Source organism: Oncorhynchus clarkii, chromosome 26 (assembly GCF_045791955.1).
Source record: "Oncorhynchus clarkii lewisi isolate Uvic-CL-2024 chromosome 26, UVic_Ocla_1.0, whole genome shotgun sequence".
Classification (NCBI taxonomy): domain Eukaryota; kingdom Metazoa; phylum Chordata; class Actinopteri; order Salmoniformes; family Salmonidae; genus Oncorhynchus; species Oncorhynchus clarkii.
In genome coordinates this window covers 8,565,607-8,589,539 of record NC_092172.1, presented here as the reverse complement: position 1 = coordinate 8,589,539, position 23,933 = coordinate 8,565,607, and the positions used below count along the sequence as shown (strand labels likewise).

The 23,933-nt window shown below is 42.9% G+C and overlaps 1 protein-coding gene across 2 annotated transcripts in view; it reads left to right on the top strand.

Annotated features, from left to right (window-relative positions):
* The window catches only part of LOC139384752 (protein BEAN1-like), a 52,596-nt gene that overhangs the window by 12,627 nt on the left and 16,036 nt on the right, over positions 1-23,933 (top strand). The window contains exons 2-4 of one of the 2 annotated variants that reach the window (XM_071129620.1): positions 20,680-20,881; positions 21,188-21,385; positions 22,259-22,400. In XM_071129620.1, the coding sequence (XP_070985721.1) occupies positions 20,839-20,881; positions 21,188-21,385; positions 22,259-22,400 (383 nt within the window). In that variant the 5' untranslated portion in view covers positions 20,680-20,838. The remainder of the gene's footprint in view (positions 1-20,679; positions 20,882-21,187; positions 21,386-22,258; positions 22,401-23,933) is intronic. The other variant, XM_071129619.1, reaches the window with a different exon arrangement.

Sequence of the window (23,933 nt, the reverse complement as noted above, 5' to 3'; positions counted from 1 at the left end):
AATTGTATTCTCTGTCCATAACTTACGCCTTCCCATACCATAACCCCACCGCCACCATAGGGCACTCTGTTCACAACGTTGACATCAGCAAACTGCTCACCCAAATTACACCGTACACGTGGTCTGCGGTTGCGAGGCCGGTTGGACGTACTGTCAAATTCTCTAAAATGACGTCGGAGGCGGCTAATTGTAGAGAAATGAACATTATATTCTCTGACAACATCTCTGGTGGACATTCCTGCAGTTAGCATGCCAAATGTATGCTCCCTCAAAACTTCAGACATCTGTGGCATTATGTTGTGTGACAAAACTGCACATTTTAGAGTGGCCTTTTATTGACCCAGCACAAGGTACACCTGTGTATTGATAATGCTGTTTAATCAGGTTCTTGATATGCTACACCTCTCAGATGGATGGATTATCTTGGCAAAAGGTAAATGCTCACTAACAGGGACGTAAACAAATATGTGCACAGAATTTGAGAGAAATAAGCTTTTTGTGCATATGGAACATTTCTGGTGTCTTTTATTTCAGCTCATCAACATGCGACCAACACTTTACATGTTGCGTTTATATTTTTGTTCAGTGTAGCTTAATAATAACACACGGTAGATATTGGTCTACGACATAGAAGTGTACCTGTAATGCAGGTGTAGGCTGCACCTAAACTGTAGCCTATTGTAGCCTATGAAAATAGAAGGTTAGAATGTTTTTACTTTTTTGAGAATAATCAAATCCTCCTGCAGGATTATTTTACTCCTGTGACGAAACTGGTCAAATTAAGATCCAACATCTGTATGTGAATATGAGAGTTAGTGTGTGCTTTTGTGAACTGAACTGTGAGTGTGCTTTCTGCTGTAGATACATTATCTGGTAATAAGAATTGAACCTCTATTTAACTAGGCAAGTCAGTTAAGAACAAATTCTTATTTACAATGATGGCCTACCAAAAGGCAAAAGGCCTCCTGCGGGGACAAAATAAAGATTTAGGACAAAACCCACATCACAACAAGAGAGACACCACAACACTACATAAAGAGAGACCGAATACCACAACATGACAACACAGCACGGCAGCAACACAACATGGCAGCAGGACAACTTGGTAGCAGCACAAAACAAGGTGCAAACATTATTGGACACAGACAACAGCACAAAGGACAAGACGGTAGAGACAACAATACATCACGCAAAGCAGCCACAACTGTCAGTAAGAGTGTCCATGATTGAGTCTTTGAATGAAGAGATAAGAGATAAACTGTCCAGTTTGAGTGTTTTTGCAGCTCGTTCCAGTCGCCAGCTGCAGCAAACTGAAAAGAGTAGCGACACAGGGATGTGTGTGCTTTGGGGACCTTTAACAGAATGTGACTGGCAGAACGGGTGTTGTATGTGGAGGATGAGGGCTGTATTAGGAATCTCACATAGGGGGGAGTGAGGCCTAAGAGGGTTTTATAGATAAGCATCAACCAGTAGGTCTTGTGACTGGTATACAGAGATGACCAGTTTACAGAGGAGTATAGAGTGCAGTGATGTGTCCTATAAGGAGCATTGGTGGCAAATCTGTTGGCCAAATGGTAAAGAACATCTAGCCGCTCGGGAGCACCCTTACCTGCTGATCTATAAATGATGTCTCCGTAATCTAGCATGGGTAGGATGGTCATCTGAATCAGGGTTAGTTTGGCAGCTGGGGTGAAGGAGGGGCGATTACAATAGAGGAAACCAAGTCTAGATTTAACTTTAGCCTGCAGCTTTGATATTTGCTGAGAGAAGGACAGTGTACCGTCTAGCCATACTCCCAAGTACTTGTATGAGGTGACTACCTCAAGCTCTAAACCCTCAGAGGTAGTAATCACACCGGTGGGGAGAGGGGCATTCTTCTTCCCAAACCACATGATCTTTGTTTTGGAGGTGTCCAGAACAAGGTTAAGGGCAAAGAAAGCTTGTTGGACACTAAGAAAGATTCTTTGTAGAGCATTTAACACAAAATCCAGGGAGGGGCCAGCTGAGTATAAGACTGTATCATCTGCATATAAATGGATGAGAGAGTTTCCTACTGCCGGAGCTATGTTGTTGATGCAAATTGAGAAGAGCACAGTGTGGAGGGTGTTATATGTCCAGGAGTTTGGGAAGATGTGTGCGATTCCACCTAGTAGAAAGAGTGATCCTATCAGACACACCCCAAACTGCTGTGTCAGCTCAGGTATCAGCAAACATCTCCAGTGTGAGCCTCAACCTCTTACAGGCTCCTGAATTCCTGCTTTCATGTGTCAAAGCCTGCAGTGCCTTGCTCATAAATTACCCATGAGCCCCTGTGTGAGTATCATACCCACCTCCTGGCTGCCTGGTCTGGCAGTAGGTGAGTGGTAGAGGAGCGAGAGGCTTCGTGTCAGGCCTGGGATCCGGACATCCTCCCTCACTCCACTGGTGATTCGACATGACTGCTTAATGACTACCTCAGCCAAGGGCCCGGAATCAGACCCGACGTTTGCTCAATACAACCGGAAGCCGCTCGGCTTAGCGCCTGCCGACTGAACTGATCTGCTGCAGATAACGCGCCAACAGACCAGAGAGACAGAGGCAGTACCACGCGTACAGCCCTTCCTTTGTCATCAACAGAACCACATCCTGAAGACAAAACAAACCACATCCTGAAGACAAAACACTTTTGTGGGGAGAAGCATCCAGGATGCTGCTTTCGACTGTAACACCAGAGTTACACTGGTCATACACCCTGATGTTGTGGCGATGGGGAGGGAATTGAATTGGTACAGTTACATGTTTGGAGATGGTCTTATCGTGTCGTTTTGACAATATTGCAATGTTATTTTTGTGCTAGTTGTCTGCACCAAAACTCGAGTATTTGTCCTTCACAGCGCGTTCTTCATCTTCTTTTTAAATAGGGAGCCAATTTGTTGTCGACACTCCATGACTTATCAAAACTTGTTTTCCCAAGTCTCTCCCTCGTCCATCTGCAGCAGACCTATGGTGAGGAATATATTTGGAACATCGAATCCCAATCAAATCATAGTGTCAAATCGCAATATATATCGTATCGTCACTTAAGTTTCGTGATAATATCGTATTGTCGTGGTCCCTGGCAATACCAGCCCTATTATGTTATACTAGGGATAATGTGTTTCCATAGCTAGAGCTGACGGTAGGAGTTGTGAAGAGCAGAATCAACAACCTCTGCATCATCAAAACAGTTGCTTTGTGAGAAGATGTTAAAGTTCACAGTTCCTCCATTGTTAAGTAAATGCCAGCGGGAAAGTACCAGGGGCCTGGCTTTGGCCCCAAGTGAGAGCAGGTCCGCCAGAGCCATGGCCCAGTGAGACACGGCTGCCGGCCCACATAGATGGAAACAGAAAAGTCTGAGTCTTTTGGCTAAAATCCTTAATGGAAATACACCATGAGTGAACTGCTATGTCTTTGGTCTAGTTTGTACTTTTCAAAAAAGGGCATGGAATGTTACCAGTACACCTGTATTGTGATTCCAGTTATCCCCGGTGCCACTTAGCAACACTTCCAAGGTGTACCAGTGGCACTCCCTTTACTATTGTTCGTTTTTGCAAGTAGACTACATGGCGGCTTGTTGAAGGGCGAGCTACTCACTGCAACGTGTGTGCTTTGTAGTGTGGCTATGATCGGTTTCTGCTCAACGGAGCAGGCTCTACCTTACGTTAGAAGAATGGATTGCGGGGCAAAAGCATTTCTAAAAGTCCACGGTGCTTTTCCACACAGTGCTGTCCATCCCCCCAGACTCGTCGTACAGGGCCATTTCCTTCCCAGTGTCTGTCTTCGTAAGACTTCCCCTCACCCCCCTCATGGAATTGAAGGAACACATTTGTGCTGAGAGGAGAAAAGCTTCTCTCACTCTTCTTTAATTGGCTCTCTTTTCTTCTCCTCCTCTTCTTCTCATATGTTGCAGTCTTTTGGTAAGCGCTGTGGACATCTGACATGTTTTCTTGTTAACAGAAGAGGGAAATTGTGGATGTGTCCCTGCCTGTCGCTTCTGTTATCCCCTTACTGAGGGTTGCAAAGGGAAGGTATATTACTGCAAACTTTCAAAGTTTACCAGTAAACTTCCAGAATTGTGGTGTCTTTCAAGGATTATGTGTAATCTATCGCACGACTTCAGTGACTCTTTTGGGGACTTCCGATTTGTACAGGTGTCTGTAATGATCTCTGGCCGTCTGTGTGGCCTTATCACATATCGAATGTATGAAATAATGAAGTAGATTTTTTTTTATTGACTGACAGAGCTGTAAAACATCATCCTAAATATAAACCGTCAAGGTTTTCAGCATGAAATATCCTTTTATATTTTTTTCACACACTTTTTTTTACTTTACTATGTCAGTTTGTTGTCACTATTTTGCCTTCAAACTAGTGGCAGTAGTGTCAATAGTTGAAAGAGTTTCAGAGTTCATTGAAATAACGCCATTGTTGATCAGATTTTTTTTTCATTGGTTAAGCTATTTTCTCTTGAACCATACGGTCTATCTACTAGAAACTCATGGACGAGACGGATATTTTTTTTTTTACTATATATGAATACATTTGAAAAAGTTATTAAAGTATAAATCACCAAAAGCCACGATAGATTTTCTGTAAATTACCGAAATGTTTGACGGTCCAGGTAGCTTTGGTAAACTACCACAATCTTTGCAAACCTACCCGTGCCACATGGGGCACACTCGGGGAAATAAGCAAAGAGTTGTGTCACCTATTAATGCAAGTGACAAATCTGTGGGAATGGGAGTCCCATGGTGGATTCTGTGTTGCTTGTAGGAGGTGTGAAGGCTTTGTCCGCCGGACATGTCCTCAGTAAGACATGGAACTGCCATCTAGTGGTAGTCAGTGTTCTGGCCTGGGATATCAGCCTGTCTTCCAGTCCCAGAGTTGTTTATGTCCTGCTCAAGGGATACCTTCATCTTTGGACATGAAGTTGAGATGTTGTTGTTGTTGAAGTCTATGGATTGCTGATTTGTAATAAGGACATCTAATATGGAATCCAAGTCAATCAAGAACACTCATAGTCCTTTTCATTCGTAAAAAACAGTACATATTGTTAGAGGATGGATGTAGAGCTGGATCTTTTCTTCTTTTTAATATTGTAATATTTCAGAATTGAAATAAATGAATATAGATATCCTTGAGGTCAGAGCAGAAATCATCCATCTGCAAAATATCTCTGCTCTTCTCTGGCTTACAACAGGTGAATCTTCTAGAGGCATGCAAGGTGACATTTGTTTTCCTTGTCCCCTTGAGAGAATGCCCTCGATGTCAGGGAGGCCTGTTATCATTGGATGCAGGGAGAGGAGTCCTTATAGGGCTATCCACATAACCGTGTACCTCTCATACTGGGTAATACACAATGTAAACGCAACAGCCTTCATCTTCTCCTCACCTGCACAATGTACTCAGTAATGGATGCCCCTTATACATATTCATAGCGCAGTCATCCTCAGTACAGTTAACCATAACACATCCAGACATTCTCTTTGCGTCAGGCTGATGTCTCAATGTTGTGCTCCCTCTAGCTTATATAGAGTCCCATAGACTATTTAAAGCAGACCCTGTCATCATCTATCAATATCATAATAGTCACCTTAGATCCAGAAAGGTTTCACAAGCGTGCGGCCACTTGACGCACTGGATGGGGCCTTGGTATGTACCGTACATGTCAGGACAACATGGGCATAAGAGTGATTATCTTGTATTGAGGTCATACGGGAGCTGTGTGTACTGAATAACTTCCGCTGTTATTACAGTACTGTATGTTTGTCATGTCCCACTCAATCAGCTCAGTGTCGACTTATTGAACATGAAGAACTGCAGTGGACTTTTCCTCACAAGGTTGTACATTCCAATGTGATATGTGATAAATATGTTTAAAAGGGTGAATTGGCTTGTGAAGAATTTACAACAAAAAATTGGCAAAACACTTCCTCACAGCGACGTGCCATGTGTTGAACATTATCAGCACCTGCTTGGGTTGGTGCTGAAGATGTGTTAATTAGCTATGGTTCGTCTTCTGTGTTAAGACATTTTAAAAAATCCCACTGAATTTACACGGTTATTATATCTTAAATCTGTCATTTGAGAAAAAAATTAACTTCATAAGATTTTCAGAGACTTGTTTGTTTGTGTTATCCGATCTCTCCTCTGAGAGAGATAGAGATGCTGGTTGTGTGTCATTTAATATTGTTCGGTTCGTATCCCACTGTTTTATATTACGCTCCTAGCAGCGATGCTGTTCAACTCCTCTTTTTTCTAGCATCTCCTGAGAGTAAAGCCTCTTGAGTTCCTCTGTCTAACCAGAATAATATGCCAGAAAAGATGCCCTCGCTCGGTTTTCTTCTCCCACTCTCTCTCCAGCTGGGGCCTGCTAACCCCATAGGGCGCACAAACATCACACATACACAATTTATAACAATCACCCCTCCCGCTCTCTCTCGCTCCCTGTGCGCCCCCCTCTCCTCACACACTCTCACTCTCACTCTCTCTCTCTCTCTCTCTCTCTCTCTCCCCCTGTCTCTCACACTCACGCACCACCGTTCATATTTCCGGAGTTATATCATATTGAGGTTGATACCACGTTACAGTGGACAGTTCCACTGTTTGAGAACAGCAAAGTCCTCTGAGAAATATATAGTGTGTGGGCGTACCACTTGGCTTCGTCTGGATTGTAAAGCACTCGAGGAGGAACGGAATGATATTGTGAATTTAAATCACAGGGAGGTTTATCGATGGTTCTGTTTAATGTTCAACGGGAAAGACAGGCCAGGGGGTGGCAGGATAGGAGTCTTACGGGAGCGAACATAAAGACAGTGAGAAATGCTTTCTAATCTTATGAATCTTGACCAGGGAGTACACAGATGTCATATAAACACAAAAGGGGCACCAAGGGAACAGACTACCACCGTTAGCAGTATTATCTGAGCACGAGGAGAGAACATTTGGACTAAACGTGGGCTATAATTATTGTAATCCGTGGTGCAAAACTGGGATGAGTCCTGTGTGAGAAAGGGAGGGTGGATGAGAACGAGAATGGAGAGGGAATGGCGTGTTCAACACCAATGCAAAGTCAAAGAAATGAAGATGAAACGGTAGTGATCGAGAAAGTCCTAAAAATGTGTTATCTGTGTCTCAATTTGACCTAGATATGCCAAATTGAGTTTAAGAGAGTGAGGGAGCGAGGGTACATTGATTATATACAGCACGCAGTCCTGGTGTTCTGGACTGGTGTGACCCTCTGCATCGAGCGGGCAGACTGTGCGCTCTCTGTGAGGTCCTGTGTCACGGGCCCAAGGGCAGGTTTGGAGAAGGTCAGCACGATTTACTGCGGCATGGAGGAGCAGCAATCAAACACAATCAAAGTGCTCCATAGACCCAGGCCTTGACGATATGCCATTCACTCAGCTAAACAGCAGACGCGCACGTACACGTACACACTTGCTCACTTTCTTGCTTCCTTTCTTGCTCTCGCTCACTCTCGCTCACTCACTCTCACACACACATACACACAAACCCAGCTTCACCTAAGGCATTCTCTGGAGAAGCCTCCACAGCACATCCTGTATCATGCACATGAGCAATATGACGTCCCAGACACGTGTCTCCCAATGTGAAGCACAGCCAGCTGGATGACCCAAGGCATCCATGGTGCATTGGCTACAGCACTGGGCCCTGGAGACCTGGCCATGTGGCGCTCTGCTGCTGCTGGTGCTCTCAGTGATGTCTTTACAGGCACAGCACTACACAATGCATCACTTCCAGGATAGTAGGACTGAGCCCATACTGCTGAAATACAGCACATACTGTATCAGGACTACTAATCACTAGTACCAATTGGTAGGTGCATAGTGTCGACTAGGAGTTTAGCAGGTGTATTAATTAAACAACAAACTATAATCTGACACTTAACTATTTGGCACAGTCATGGCCCTCTCCAGTATGTGAGATTGTGAGTGCAATAGCGGAAATCTGCTCTAATGATGTTTCTAAAAGGCCTCTTAATGACAGAGCAAAGGCTAATTAGCATCTCTGTTTTGGACAGTGAAGAATCACGCTAAATTAAGAATGATGCTAACCATGCCCAGATGCTTGATACACAACAAGAGTTGTCTTCTTTTCAGAGTGAGGCTTTGACTTGACGCTTTCAGAAATATCAGGCTGTATATACAGTTGAAGTTGGAAGTTTACCTACGGTTAGGTTGGAGTCATTAAAACTCGTTTTTCAACCACTCCACAAATGTCTTGTTAACAAACTATAGTTTTGGCAAGTTGGTTAGGACATCTACTTTGTGCATGAGGTATTCATACCCTTTGACTTTTTCCACATTTTATTGTGCTACAGCCGGAATTTAAAACTGATTCAATTTAGATATTGTGTCACTACACACAATACCCCATAATGTCCTAGTGGAATGTTTTTCAAAATTCTTAAAGATTAATTGAAAATGTAATGCTGAAATGTCTTGTCAATAAGTATTCAACCCGTTTGTTATGGCAAGCCAAAAGAAGTTCAGGAGTAAAAAAAATTGCTTAACAAGTCACATAATATGTTGCATGGTGTTTAACATGATTCTTTAATGACTACCTTGTCTCTGTACCCCACACACATACAACTATCTGTAAGATCCTTCAGTCGAGCAGTGAATTTCAAACAGATTCAACCACAAAGACCAGAGGTTTTCTAATGCCTCGCAAAGAAGGACACCTATTGGTAGATGGGTAAAAATGTAAAAAGCAGACATTGAATATCCCTTTGAGGATGTTGAAGTTTTTATTCATTCCACTTTGGATAGTATATCGATACATCCTGTCACTTCAAAGATACTTCCTAACTCAGTTTCCAGAGAGGAAGGAAACCGCTCAGGAATTTCACCATGAGGCTAATGGTGTCTTTAAAACCGTTAGAGGCTAGTGGCTGTGGTAGGGAGATCAACAACATTGACATAATCATTGTGAAATTATAAGTTAAATAATCTGTTTGTAAACAATTGTTGTAAAAATTGCTTGTGTCATGAACAAAGTAAATGTCCTAACCAACTTGCCAAAACAATAGTTTGTTAACAAGATATTTGTGGAATGGTTGAAAAACAAGTTTTAATGACTCCAACCTAAGTGTATGTAAACTTCCATCTTCAACTGTATAGTTTTGGCAAGTCGGTTAGGAGATCTACCTTGTGCATGACAAGTATTTTTTCCAACAATTATTTACAGACAGATTATTTCACTTATAATTCACTGTATCACAATTCCAGTGGGTCAGAAGTTTACATACACTAAGTTGACTGTGCCCTTAAACAGCTTGGAAAATTCTCGAAAATTATGTAATGGCTTTAAAAGCATCTGATGGGCTAATTGACATCATTTGAGTCAATTGGAGGTGTACCTGTGGACCTATTTCAAGGCATACCTTCAAACTCAGTGCCTCTTTGCTTGACATCATGGGAAAATCAAAAGAAATCAGCCAAGATCCCAGAAAAAAAATTGTAGACCTCCACAAGTCTGGTTCATCATTGGGAGCAATTTCCAAACGCCTGAAGGTACCACGTTCATCTGTACAATATGGACGCAATAGTACGCAAGTATAAACACCATGAGATCATACAGCCGTCACACCGCTCAGGAAGGAGACACGTTCTGTCTCCTAGAAATTTGGTGCGAAAAGTGCAAATCAATCCCAGAACAGCAAAGTCCCTTGTGAAGATGCTGGAGGAAACAGGTACAAACGTATCTATATCCACAGTAAAACTAGTCCTATATTGACATAATCTGAAAGGCCGCTTAGCAAGGAAGAAGCCACTGCTCCAAAACTGCCATAAAACAGCCAGACTACGGTTTGCAACTGCACATGGGGACAAAGATCGTACTTTTTTGAGAAATGTCCTCTGGTCTGATGAAACAAAAAAAATAACTGTTTGGCTATAATGACCATCGTTATGTTTGGAGGAAAAAGGGGGAGGCTTGCAAGCCGAAGAAAACCATCCCAACCGTGAAGCACGGGGGTGGCAGCATCATGTTGTGGGGGTGCTTTGCTACAGGAGGGACTGGTGTACTTCACAAATTAGATGGCATCATGAGGCAGGAGAATTATGTGGATATATTGAAGCATCACCTCAAGACATCAGTCAGGAAGTTAAAGCTTGTTGCAAATGGGTCTTCCAAATGGACAATGACCCCAAGCATACTTCCAAAGTTCTGGCAAAATGGCTTAAGGACAACAAGATCAAGGTATTGGATTGGCCATTACAAAGCCCTGACCTCAATCCTATAGGAAATTTGTGGGCAGAACTGAAAAAGCGTGTGCGAGCAAGGAGACCTACAAACCTGACTCAGTTACACCAGCTCTGTCAGGAGGAATGGGCCAAAATTCACCCATCTTATTGTGGAAAGCTTGTGGAAGGCTACCTGAAACATTTGACCAAAGTTAAACAATTTAAAGGCAATGCTATCAAATACTAATTGAGTGTATGTTAACTTCTGACCCACTGGGAATGTGATGAAAGAGATAAAAGCTGAAATAAGTCATTCATCCTACTATTATTCTGACATTTCACATTCTTAAAATGAAGTGGTGATCCTAACTGACCTAAGTAAGACAGGGCATTTTTACTAGGATTAAATGTCAGGGATTGTGAACAACTGAGTTTAAATGTATTTGGCTAAGGTATGTAAACTTCCAACTTCAACTGTATCTCTCTCGCACCCTCTCGCTCTCAATCAGATATATCAAATGATACAGTTATTATTCAAGGGTGTGCTGTTTCAATTCATCACTAGATCTAGTGATTGATTTTGATGTCTCTACTCTCTGCTCATTTATTTTCCCCCGCTGCCTTCTTTTAGATGAAATCAATCTTTATAAAGCACCAGCTCGGGGGACAGAGTCCCGCAAAAGCATTGTGTAAGCAGTCCAGTGAATCATATACAACCATAATGAGTTGCCCTGCAGAATAATCCCATTAACCTACACTGTGATATATGGCCCTTTATTGCCTTCAGACCTCTCTCTGCATTAACACCGACCTCGGACTTGTTCCAGATCAGTATTAATGGAAGACTGGACTTTGTTTACACACGCCACATACACACCACATACATTGTATATGCATTACCAGTAAGCATAGCTTGTTCACTCCCAAAGTAACAGGAGAGGTGCAGCAAGTAGTCCCTTGTTTTGACGCCATCGTGGCCGTGATGTCAACGTGCCCGCTAGCCAATCAGGATGCCCAGCAAACCAAAAATAATTGGTTCTGTGAGCGTTCGGAGAACATTCAATAGGTTTCCCCAAAAGTTAGAACACAAAAACTGTGCAGATGTGTTGATGATTATACAATGTCTGTATAAAACATTCACCCGATGTTGGTAGAACATTCCCAGAACAAATGTTACTACATTACCTGTAAACCTAATAAGAACCTTACGGTAATGTTCTGTGGTGGCTGTTACAGGTGTTAGAACATTCCAAGGATATTTCATTTAAAATATAAAAACATTGATATCAAACATTATTTGAATGTTTTTGGGATGTTAGCATCCTAATGTTAGATAAAAACCCAAACTAGAAGGTATTGGGAATATGTTGTGGGAATGTTCTGTATTTGCTGGTTGGGCAGCTACAGTACAGTGCCTTCGGAAAGTATTCAGACCCCTTGACGTTTTCCACATTTTGTTACGTCACAGCCTTATTTTAAAATTGATTAAATAACACTCAATCTACACATAATACCCCATAATGACAACGGAAAAACAGGTTTTTGAAAATGTATTAAAAATGTAACAGAAATACCTTATCTATAGGAGTATTCAGACCATTTGCTATCAGAGTTGAAATTGAGCTCAGGTGAATCCTGTTTCCATTGATCATCCTTGAGATGTTTCTCCAACTTGATTTACCTGTGGTAAATTAAATTGATTGGACATGATTTGTAAAGGCACACACCACACACAGTTGACAGTGCACGTCAGAGCAAAAACCAGGCCATGAGGACGAAGGAATTGTCCGTAGAGCTCCGAAACAGGATTGTGTCGAGGCACAGATCTGGAGAAGGGTACCAAAAATATATATATGTATGCAGCATTGAAGGTCCCCAAGAACGGTGGCCTCCATCATTCTTAAATTGAAAATTGTTAGGTTTTAAAATGAGACATATAAAATATCCCAGACGCTTAAAAAAAGCTCAAACCAAGTTTATTTCCCCATTGGGTCATACAGCTGCATAAGATAAAATACATATTCACACAAGCACTGATATTTAACCCTTTCTCCTTTGCTGATTCTCCTCATACACATCTGAACAGCCAATGCATCTATGTTACTAGACAGAACCTTAGTGATATTTGTTCTTCCTCACTTCATCTGACCTGACCTCTGCCTCAAAGTGCTCGCTCCTCCCCAACTCACGGCTGTCATGTTGACTCGTACCAGACTGTCTTTTTTCCTCCCATAGGATCCCTGATGGCTAACAATAACATATCTGGACCGGATGTAAACATTACATATTCCCCTCTCTCCCTCAGTGACATGAATAAGTATATTTCATAGTTTTTTAGAACCCAACAATCCCTCCTCTTGAAACATTAGCTTCCTACTGTTCAACTTACATAAACTTGGAAATGACTTAAAAATGAACAAACAATGATAATAAAAACACAAACAAAAAAATGAAACATGATTAACATTCACAGAGACTTATGGCCTCTGTTCTATAATCACACCATACACACTCTTATTTCCATCTCTCATAGAACACTGATAACAACATGTCCACTCGAGCTGTTGACTTCTTCCATTCAAACGTTCTCCTTCCGGTTCCTAAGAGAGTGATAGCACAAGACTTGAAAAGCAAAAAGAAACACAATACATAACAGTATTAATAAATGTGTTAAACTATGCACAATATTATATGCAAAGAAACAACAACGTTTGATAGCATGACAAGTCCTACTCTCTCTTCACCTGCCTATGCCTTCAGGGTTCTCTTCTACTGGATTTGGCAAAAATGAAGACCCTAAAAAAAACCTTGTGCTTTCACCCAGTCTTCGCCGTCAGACCACAGGCTCTGAGAGGTGTTCCCAAGCCATGTCATTCTCACTTTGCTCCCCATCTCCTTCTTCCTCTATAGCCACCCGATATACACATGCAGTGGCCTTAACCTTTACCTCATCTTGGAGGTCACTCAGCACTGTGAATACATTTCAACATCAAGGCCCTCAGAAGATGATATCCCAACAATGCTACTAAAGTAACCCCTGCTACTGCCAACACTGCATACTTCACAATACCCCTCGTTTGCACCGTAGTCCAGTTCCATGCTGTTACTATAGCCTCCTTCGCTACTATTACTGATCCTTCAGGCACTGTCCCTTCACCAACTGCTGTGAGAATAGCTACGGGAATCTGTCTCCTGCTCTTCTACTGTGTGTGGTACACAGATAGATCTAGGTACTGACCACTTTCATATACTCATACCCGGCCCCTTGCCACCCGTCTCCAATGACCTTCTGTGTTCTGCTACAGTTTAGAACTGTGGATAATACTCTCTTGTGCTCAGGTTAGATCGGTCCCAGTCTTCTGGGAGATATGTCAAGTGTTTGCTGGCTGTTAGAAATGGGGAAGATATGACGTTGGAATGGTACGCAACCTAACAAAACTTTGAGTCACAGGTTTCTTGAAGGTTGACAGTAATGTGCCGACACTTATCTCTGCTACTCTCACCATGATCTGGGTGAGTATGTAACGTCATAATACTCTATATTGTGCACAGTTAACTGTCTCCTTCTCCTACAAGCTATCATCACCCCAACCTTAATTTATGAGCCCCCACAGATCTCCAACAATGAACAATGATCACTCTTGTGTTCCACAACACCTAAAAACAGATTGACTTGAACAAGGAAGAGGGGAAATGCATGTTTAATAATTTCTCACCACTCTTGATGCGACTAAGACGGTGGAAAGAACCATCCATCCGTTCTGTTCTATGCCCATGGGATGCTAGTCTCCATGCCCGTCTCCTTCATTTTCATCCTTGGGTGTCAACGCAAGACACAGACTATGAGCCTTGTATGCAATTTATTGTACCGTATCATCCAGCAATCCACATGTATTGATATGCTTCAACATTAGGATTATAAAAGACATTGTAAAACAAAATCCCCTTCATGGTTGACTCAAGTTATCATCCTATCATGGACACAAGGCAAGACCCAGATGCATACAATGGAGGCAGATGGTTGGAGTCTTACATTGTTTGATAATCCAAAGGGGTAGGCTAGAGAATGGCCGTGGACAGGCAAACAGTCTAAACCAGATCAGAGTCCATGAGGTACAGAGTGGCAGACAGGCTCGTGGTCAAGGTAGGCAGGCGGGTACAATGTCCAGAAAAAAGGCAAGGGTCAAAACCGGGAGGACTAGAAAAAGGAGAAATGCAAAAAGCAGGAGAACGGGACAACCGCTGGTTGACTTGGAAAACATACAAGACGAACTGGCACAGAGAGACAGGAAACACAGGGATAAACACACTGGGGAAAATAAGCGACACCTGGAGGGGGTGGAGACAATTACAGGGACAGGTGAAACAGATCAGGGCGTGACAATCCAGTGAGTTCTCTAATAACCTCCCTCTCGGAGGACACTTAAAGTTAAAATTTCTAAAGAGAAAAACCCTCCCTAGACCCAATAAGTTAGAGCCGTGCACCCACCCCTCACAGTTTGAGAGTAGCGCGCTCTCTCGCTTTATCCGAATCATAATTAAAACATTTTATAAATTATCCAAGCCAAATTTAGAATGACAGTCCTTAGTGCTTTACTTAGAGTCTATCACTCTAATTCAAGCTTTTCAACCTAGCACACATCATCACGGTTAGAATGTACATTTTCAAACGGGACCTTTGATTGCCGGTAATAACTCTTCTCATTACAACCCCCATTTGTCCCTGTTTACCTGTTACGAGTGGCATGGTGATGAAAGATCGGTATCTCAATGCATTCTTAGTCCAAATTACTAGGAATGTCGCAGTGTATTCCTCCTCAATTAACCTGACACCCCAACTAAACAATTACGGGCACGGTTGACCCCCCCCCCCCTCTTCTCCCAGCACTTATCTTTCTAGCGTGTCTTTATGGGTTCCTCTTCAGGTAGTGTTAAAGTTCATCTTCCCAACGGCACGTATGTAACTCAACTTAATGGCCTTTGATAATGGCCCTATATCAATATCCACATAAAGTTTTAAAAATTCCAATACACAAGTCTCTCACCTGTGCCGACACCACCATTCGGTCTGGTCCATTTTTCCCACCAGTACTCCACGAGCATGAGAGACGTTTGAACGTGATTTCTCTCCATGTTCACGCCACATGCGCGGTCTCAGGACTCATGACGCACTCCTCCTGTACCCAGGTTGATGGCTCGGACTCAGGTCACAGATATGAGTGTTAAAAGTCACGGTCGTATTGAACGTATTTGTCGCTTATTGTTCAGCTGGCTAGGGAGGTTTTTGAGGTTCACACACTGTTCGTGGTCAAATGATCCCTTCCATGCATTAAGACACCATTTGACGTCACCCTTGCCATTACTTGAGAGAAGACGGAGCAAAACAACAGTTTAAGACACTTCTGAATCCGGATATCCAGACCATCCGTTCACCGTTTGATTAATTATTACATTCTCAGTTTTCGTAATACCATTATCTCTAAGACAAATGTCAAAGAGCTAAACAACATACTGTTACTGTTGAAACCATTTTCAAACTTGGTTCATACTCCCTTATTTTACTGGCGACCTCTCCGAAGAGTTACCAGATCAGGGAGTTAGAACTCTAACCCATGGGGGAAATACCAACAATCCGGCAGACCCAATCTGGTGAAATTTGTATCGAAACAAAGACCAAAATGAAATCCTTTTGGAGGAACCGTCAACCCTCATTAACATATATTTTCCCTTCTATGTGAAGACGGAACAAAATTCTTTAGTGTATTTAACCAAAGAACCAGGGCCCCAGGGAACTGGTCATTTACCCGTTGAACACATGATTCACATTGTGATTCAAAAACACTGCATGTTAACTCAATAATAAACAAATTAGAATAACCAATCAACTTATAATTACAATTCTTGATTACTCCATAAGGAAATAATGGTATCCCATAAGGTATAAGGTAATGGTCAAATAGACTAGAGACTAATGTCCCTCCTTCATATTATAATTAAAATCCCACCCGTCTCGATCATCTCTACTGAGATTGATCAGGCCTCACCAGAGGGGGCCCCTTTGCATACTTTTATACTAATAAAAATGCCGAATTTCACTAACTGCTCTCCCCAAGACCACAGTCTCTGGAAACATTCCAAAGAGAGATAATGAAAACCCCTCCTCTCCTGGAAAAGACAGTGTAATTTTTTTTTAGCATTCGCTATGCTACATCTTAATCAGCAATCCAAAAGTATTAATTACAAGCGAAACATGATAATGGTAAATCCACTGTCCTCACTCCAACCATTAACCGTTTGTTTTAATCCACCCCCATTGTTTATGTATCCCTTACTTGGCATGTACTACCCTTAGACACTGCGACATTATCTCGCCACCGAGTCTAGCGATTCCCTTGTCTCTTTTCCCCATGATTCTCCATAACCACCGCACCACAACGCTCTTCGTGTTCATGAACCCACATGGCATGAACTAAAAAAGTTCATTTTAGGTTTGGTAACCCCAATGCTAATTTCTCGTGACCCCTCCTCCCTTTTCGTCCATTCTATAAATCTATTTCAGAATAAGGCGACATAAAATGTAAATCTGTTTCATAAATAAAACAACATAAAATGTCTCACACGAGACTAAAAACCCCCCAAGGTTTTCTAAGTTTGCAAGGAGTGTATATGTCCAGATCATTTGATTTGTTACCTCTTCAGAATCCATTCCCATTTCGCATAGATTCTTCAACCCAAAATGTTTTTTTCCTGCGGCAATTTAGCCAATTTTTCATCATAAGGAATCTGCAATATTTGATCCCTGGCATCTATTAAAAAGTTGTGTAAGACGTGATCTCATCAGTCCTTCCTTCACATAGAAAACGTCATTTCCTTGAACCATTATTGATCTAACCCCACTACTTTCAGGAGTGTTTGCTGCTGTTGTTTTGACAAAGATGCAAATGCTTGAATTGCAGCATCCCCCCCGAATGCAGCAGGTGCAGTAGTCTCCATTACCACTCTATACTCATTCTTCCAATGACCAATAGCCCCACATCTAAAACAGGGAGCTAGCCCCCTGTGCCTTAGCGCAGGCTCGCTACCCTTTCCTCTATGTTTCTTTGTCCTACCTTGGCCAATGAGACCGCAGTTAACGACTTCCACTGGGGCAGCATTAACCACTCGTACATCTGCGGAGTAAACGGAATTAGCTTCCTCTCTCCATGCCGCTTGTACTATTTCATCCCAGTGAGAATGCTGGTCCACCACCCCCCGCAATTGCCGTTTTGATGACAGGTTTCAAACCTGCCATCAAAGCCGACGTACAACTTCTATCAATGTACCCAGTCTTTCTGCAGCTGAGTACATCTACTAATTCCGGGCTAATCGGTTTGTATTTTTTGTTGATAGAATGCTGATACCAAATGCTGGTATATTGAACTTTTGATTCTGGTTTTATGTCAATGTGCCAAGTCACAATTGCCTCCCTGAATTCTCTACTAGATTTGAATTTTCCGTTAGCCGGGAAATGCTGACCAATTGTATCCAGTTTGCTCAAGTTTTCCCATAATCGAGCCGAATTGGTAGAATGCTCATGCACTTTTTTCAGTGTCCAAGGTGTTTCGATTTCTTCACTCCTGTCTCTAATACACACCTTCTATTAACTATTTTCCAAGGTAGAGCTACCCACATCCCCAGGAGAATAGTTAGGGTATGTGTGCCTATTAATTTGTCACTGCACTTAATACCTTGTATCAGAACCAATACTATAGCGTCTGCAAATGTATTACTGGAGAATACGGATGACCTAATGTCTTATTTCAGTGTTACGCCTCAAATATCACTGTTGTTGATAACACACATTACCAAAATTGTCTTCCTATTTGCACATAATCTGTCACGGTTCCCCGCCCAAATAGGGCATAAACCAACCTCTCTCCTTATTGCTACTGCTAATATACTCAAATCATGTTCAAACAACGTTTGAATGTCTTTTTCCTTTTCGAACCATGGATGAGGCTCTCCTCCAGACACGTTATCCATCCCCTGGCACTATACTGCCTCACAGCCACTGTGGCTGAGACCTTCACCCTCTCATTACAGGCTTAGCAGGGAACCAACCCCACCCGGGTCTTACCCCCTAGGACTTACCCTCTGCAGGTACTAACCTGCTCGGGCTTAACTTCCGGGACTCACCCTATTCTTATAGTACCTTCCCACTCGGGATTTACCCCCTAGGACTTACCCTCTACAGGTACCAACCTGTTCGGGCATACCTTCCGGGACTTATCCTATACTTTATGGTACTAGCAGGAATCAACCCACTCAGGATTTATCCCCTAGGACTTACCCTCTACAGGTACCAACGTGTTTGGGCTTACCTCCCGGGACTTACCATATACCACAAAGCTATGACCGGTCGTAATACAATGGGACAACTGCATAAGCTCAGGCTTTCTAGATCCATATCCTATAATTGGTTCAACCTACGACTCTCATCTCCCCAAGATTTCAGAATGAGTGATAACAGGTGTAGGAACTGTGCATACCTTGTTTCCCGGTGCCGGCTCCTGTTCACTGATTCGGAATCTCTAGTTCAGCTGTAAATCGTGGTTAACCCTGCTCACAGCGCCAACTGTTAGGTTCTAAATTAACCTTATAAAATGTATCGGGCGCTTAATAACGCTCAAACCAAGTTTATTTCTCCATTGGGTCATACAGCTGCATAAGATAAAATACATATTCACACAAGCACTGATATTTAACCCTTTCTCATTTGCTGATTCTCCTACATATCTGAACAGCCAATGCATCTTTGTGGCAAGACAGAACCTTAGTGATATCTGTTCCTCCATCACTTCATCTGACCTCTGCCTCAAAGTACTCACTCCTCCCCAACTCACGGCTGTCATGTTGACTCGTACCAGACAGTGTCTTTTTTCCTCCCATTGGATCCCCGATGGCTAACAATAGCTTATCCGGACAGAATGTAAACGTTATACATTCCCCTCTCTCCCTCAGTGACATGAATAAGTATATTTCATACTTTCAGAACCCAACAGTTGGAAACACCAAGACTCTTCCTAGAGCTGGCCGCCAAACTGTGCAGTCGTGGGGAGAAGGGCCTTGGTCAGGGAGGTGACCAAGAACCCGATGGTCACTCTGACAGAACTCCAGAGTTCCTCTGTGGAGAAGGGAGAACCATCCAGAAGGACAACTTGCAGCACTCCACCAATCAGGTCTTTATGGTAGAGTGGCCAGACGGAAGCCACTCCTCAGTAAAAGGCACATGAAAGCCTGCTTGGAGTTTGCCAAAAGGCCCCTAAAAACTCTCAGAACATGAGAAACAAGATTTATTCGGGCCTGAACGCCAAGCATCACATCTGGAGGAAACCTGGCAATTTTCTTAGAGTGAAGCATGGTGGTGGCAGCAGCATCATCCTGTGGGGATATTTTTCAGTGGCAGGGACAGGGAGACTAGTCAGGATCGAGGGAAAGATGAACAAAGTAAAGTACAGAGATCCTTGACTAAAACCTGCTCCAGAGAGCTCTGGACCTCAGACTGGGGGCAAAGGTTCACCTTCCAATAGGACAACAACACTAAGCACACAGTCAAGACAGCGCAGGAGTGGCTTTGGGACAAGTGTCTAAATGTCCTTGAGTGGCCCAGCCAGAGCTCAGACTTGAACCAGATTGAACAACTCTGAAGAGACCTGAAAATAGCTGTGGAGCAACTTTCCCCATCCAACCTGACAGAGCTTGAGAAGATCTGCAGAGAAGAATGGGAGAAACTTGTAGCATTATACCCAAGAAGACTCGAGGCTGTAATCGCTACCAAAGGCGCTTCAACAAAGTACTGAGTAAAGGGTTTGAATACTTATGTAAATGTGACATTTCAGTTTTTTATTTTTAATAAATAGCAAACATTTCTAAAAACCTGTTTTTTCTCTGTCATTGTGGGGCATTGTGTATAGATTGATGAGGGGGGAAAAAACTATTTAATCAATTTTAGAATAAAGCTGGAACCTAACAAAATTTTGAAAAAATCAAGGGATCTGAATAATTTCATAAACAGCATGAAGATGTAGACTACTGTGCTAGATCTTCAAATCAACACACAATGCTCACTGTGGATTCAAATATTAACATTGATTATGATCTACACAAATATTTTATAACCTCAATTATGGCAGGAATTCCTCAGCAGGGAAGAGATGAATAGAGACTAATACGATTAGCATTTAGACAACGGCCTCCTCATAAATAAATTGATTTGATTTCGTGTCTCCTGTTGATGCCCCCCAAAAAAGTTTTCAGAGGCCAAATGTGGCAAAGTTAACACGGCACCTCTTATTATCCCGGCCTGCCCATATTGAATCTGTCTGTGTCACTATCTGTGTGGTGTTATTTGAGTACATTTGATTTATGTTGTGTGCGCTTATTTTGGTTTCTCTCTCGTTCTGATGAAAAGGGTGAAGGGGATTTGAGAAGAGCCACTAATGGCTGAAGTGTGGTTTCTGCCCCCTGAGCTGACATGAAAGAGTTCCACCCCGTGTATTTAAGAATTCTAACGGGTTGAGGATTAAATATTAAACACGGCAGACTTAAGAATTTATTCCTCCGCTGAGGAATGAAAATCTTGGGAGTGTTCCTGACCTGCGGTCCACAGAGAGGTATGTGTAAGATGAGGAATGTCAGCTTACATGTTTCTCTCCATAGGGTCATGGTGGCAACGTCTGTAACATTGGCATTGCCACAAAGGATTTGAATTTCTGCTTTACAACCAACAAAAATAATTAACCTGTGTTTTTTTCTCGCTCCACTTTCTCTAATCCTCTCACCACTCTTCCCTCTCTATCACCTCCCTCTCTCCCGCCCCCCCTCTTCCTTCTCTCCACACTGTCCCTCTTGTATTCCATTCTTCCCTGCCTTCTCTTTTCTGTGGCTGTGCCCCACCTTGTGGTCTGTGAACTGTGCAGTGAGCTCGAACCAGAGCAGTGTCCATGAGTACCCAGACTGCCGTGATGGGGGCAGCGAGGCCAGCCTGCTGGTGTCTCCGCTGGTGGTGGCTGGCATCGTCATCGGCCTGGTGCTCTTCCTGTCCTGCGTTACCATCATCGTGGGCAGCCTGCGCAAAGACAGCCGTCTGCGCAACCCCCACCTGCGGGCCAGCTATGGTGAGTTACAGAGAGTTGTCCATCGATGAGGCCAGTAGGTGTGTTAGTGGCCCGTTCATTCATAAGCTTTAGTTTATCAGTTTTCAGTTACAAGCTGTTTCATAGGTCTTATTTACAAATCCCTGGGACAAAATGTATGGCCATGAATTGTCTATGCTCCTTTTCCCAGAGCTGAACCGATAGAAGATATTCAGTTTAGTCTTCCAATGAACACATTTCACCCACATGGCATTAATATGCCACATTTGGCATTCTCCAGAGCTGGCATTTAAACCAACCAGTGCTCTTCTCCTGAAACCTCATGTAAAGGGACCACACTCTGCCTGTGGGTTTGATAACGGAATGGGAAAATAACAAAATATTGCGCCAAACTGAATCACACACACACACACACAGCCAAAGCCACGTCTGTAGAAGGCCACTTGGCCCCATGGACCGGGTCCCATTGTCAGTTCACACAGAGACAGCACAAAAAGCTCAAAGAGCATCCTTTGTGTGAGGACGCGGCCCCATTCCCCCTCTGCCTGGCCAAAGACTGATATACCCAGATTGTATCGCACTGGCTTCAATCACAGCCCCTCTATCTTCAAGTAGCCACATGCCCTTAGCTTTATGTTTCATAAAAGATTCTGACTGCTCCGGTGTAAAAACAGTGCAGATGAGAGAGATAGACTGCAAAAAGAAATATTTACTGTATTTACTGTATTTACTGCTTACTCAGTTCAATGTAGGATCCCTAAACCATGAGATATATTCAGTTGAACTGAACACAGAGCATGTTTACAATCCTGACTGTGTGCTGTAGTTCACTGAGGAGAAAAAAAAGCTATTGTGTTCGTTAGTGTTGTATTAGACTGCCCTGCCTTTCCACAGCTCCGGATGGCTTTTCGTACGGCGGCTCCATCGGGGAGCTGAGGTCGACGTGTGTCGAGGAGTTCCCTCCAGTGTTTGACTTTGACTCCTACGTGGAGACTTTATCACAAGTCAATGTGATGTATCCAGACTCCCCGCCTCAGTAAGTCATTTAACTCGACTGTATTTCCACCCAAAATGGCATTACGATCATCTTCATTCCTTTGGTCACCATTATGGCTAGATAAAGGGAGGTCTCTGATGGTCCATTTGCTGTTATCTTCATACATTATGATAAATGATGGATGAGTAATGATCATGAGCACCACTAGTCTTCTGGTTGGTTACCTCTGGGTGATCCCCAGGTTGTGTGTGTGCGTGTGTGTGTGTGTGTGTGTGTGTGTGTGTGTGTGTGTGTGTGTGTGTGTGTGTGTGTGTGTGTGTGTGTGTGAGAGAGATAGGATCTGGCTATGATAATGAAGCAGGACCATTGTGAAGGGTCAAGGTAATGGAATGGAGGGATGTGCAGGGGAATGGAGAGCTGTAGTAATGAGTAGATGTGAGAAGTGGTTAAGAGCTCTCTGATCAATCTGAATATCACATTATCAACCACCATAGTGGAGAGCCATAGGCTTTCTGTACTTAGTGCACGCTTATGATATATGATTGAAATGTAAAGGGTTTTGGAATATATGAAATATGTATTTCATGTGCATTCCAGTTTCCATGCAAAAACTGTAGTTCTCTAGCTCAGTTAGTAGAGTACAGCACTTACAACGCCAGGATAGTGTGTTCAATTCCCGGGACCACCTGTATGTCAAATGTATGCATGCATTTTTTTATTTAACTAGGCAAGTCAGTTTAAGAACAAATTCTTATTTACAATGACGGCCTACCCCGGACGACGCTGGGCCAATTGTGCACCACCCTACAGCTGGATGAGATTCAGCCTGGATTCGAACCAGGGACTTTAGTGTCCCCTCTTGCGCTGAGATGCAGTGCCTTTGGGCTTCCAAGTGGCACAGCGGTCTAATGCATGACTCTGTGACTTTGGATAAAAGCGTCTGCTAAATCAGGGATTCTCAACTGGGGGGGTGGGACTTTTGCAAGAATATAAAAAATGTAATACAAAATTATTTTGAAAGGTAACCGCCACACTGAAACTTTTATTTTGAAAGATATGGCCTCACCGCTTATTGTTGCTGACTTTACACGTGCAGCGCGTCAGCAGTGTTGAAAAAGCTAGCTACGTTCGAACTTGGAGGGTTTTCGCGCTGCACACACTCACTGACCCCCCCCTTCCACACACACACACACACACACACACACACACACACACTGATCCAATGAAATTGTCACTCTGCAACATTTTTTTGTTTTAAATGTGACACGAGCAATCAGATAATACAGATCTTCTTATGACAGCTAAGTAATGCAGATGTGTTCTGCAGGCATTATACATGTGGATAGTTAACTGTCATTTAACTCATGTAGGCTAGCTGTCAGAGTAAAATCATGGACACGTTTTTAAAACGTGCAGCTCCCTCTTCATCTACTGCTGCTTCCAATGTCAACAGCAAGGCAGACAACCCTGTCCCTGTCAAGAAGAGAAAATACCACCCCGACTTCATCAATTATGGTTTTACATATATTGAAGACAGGCAGGGTGAGTGGAGACGTCCTATGCAACGAGCTC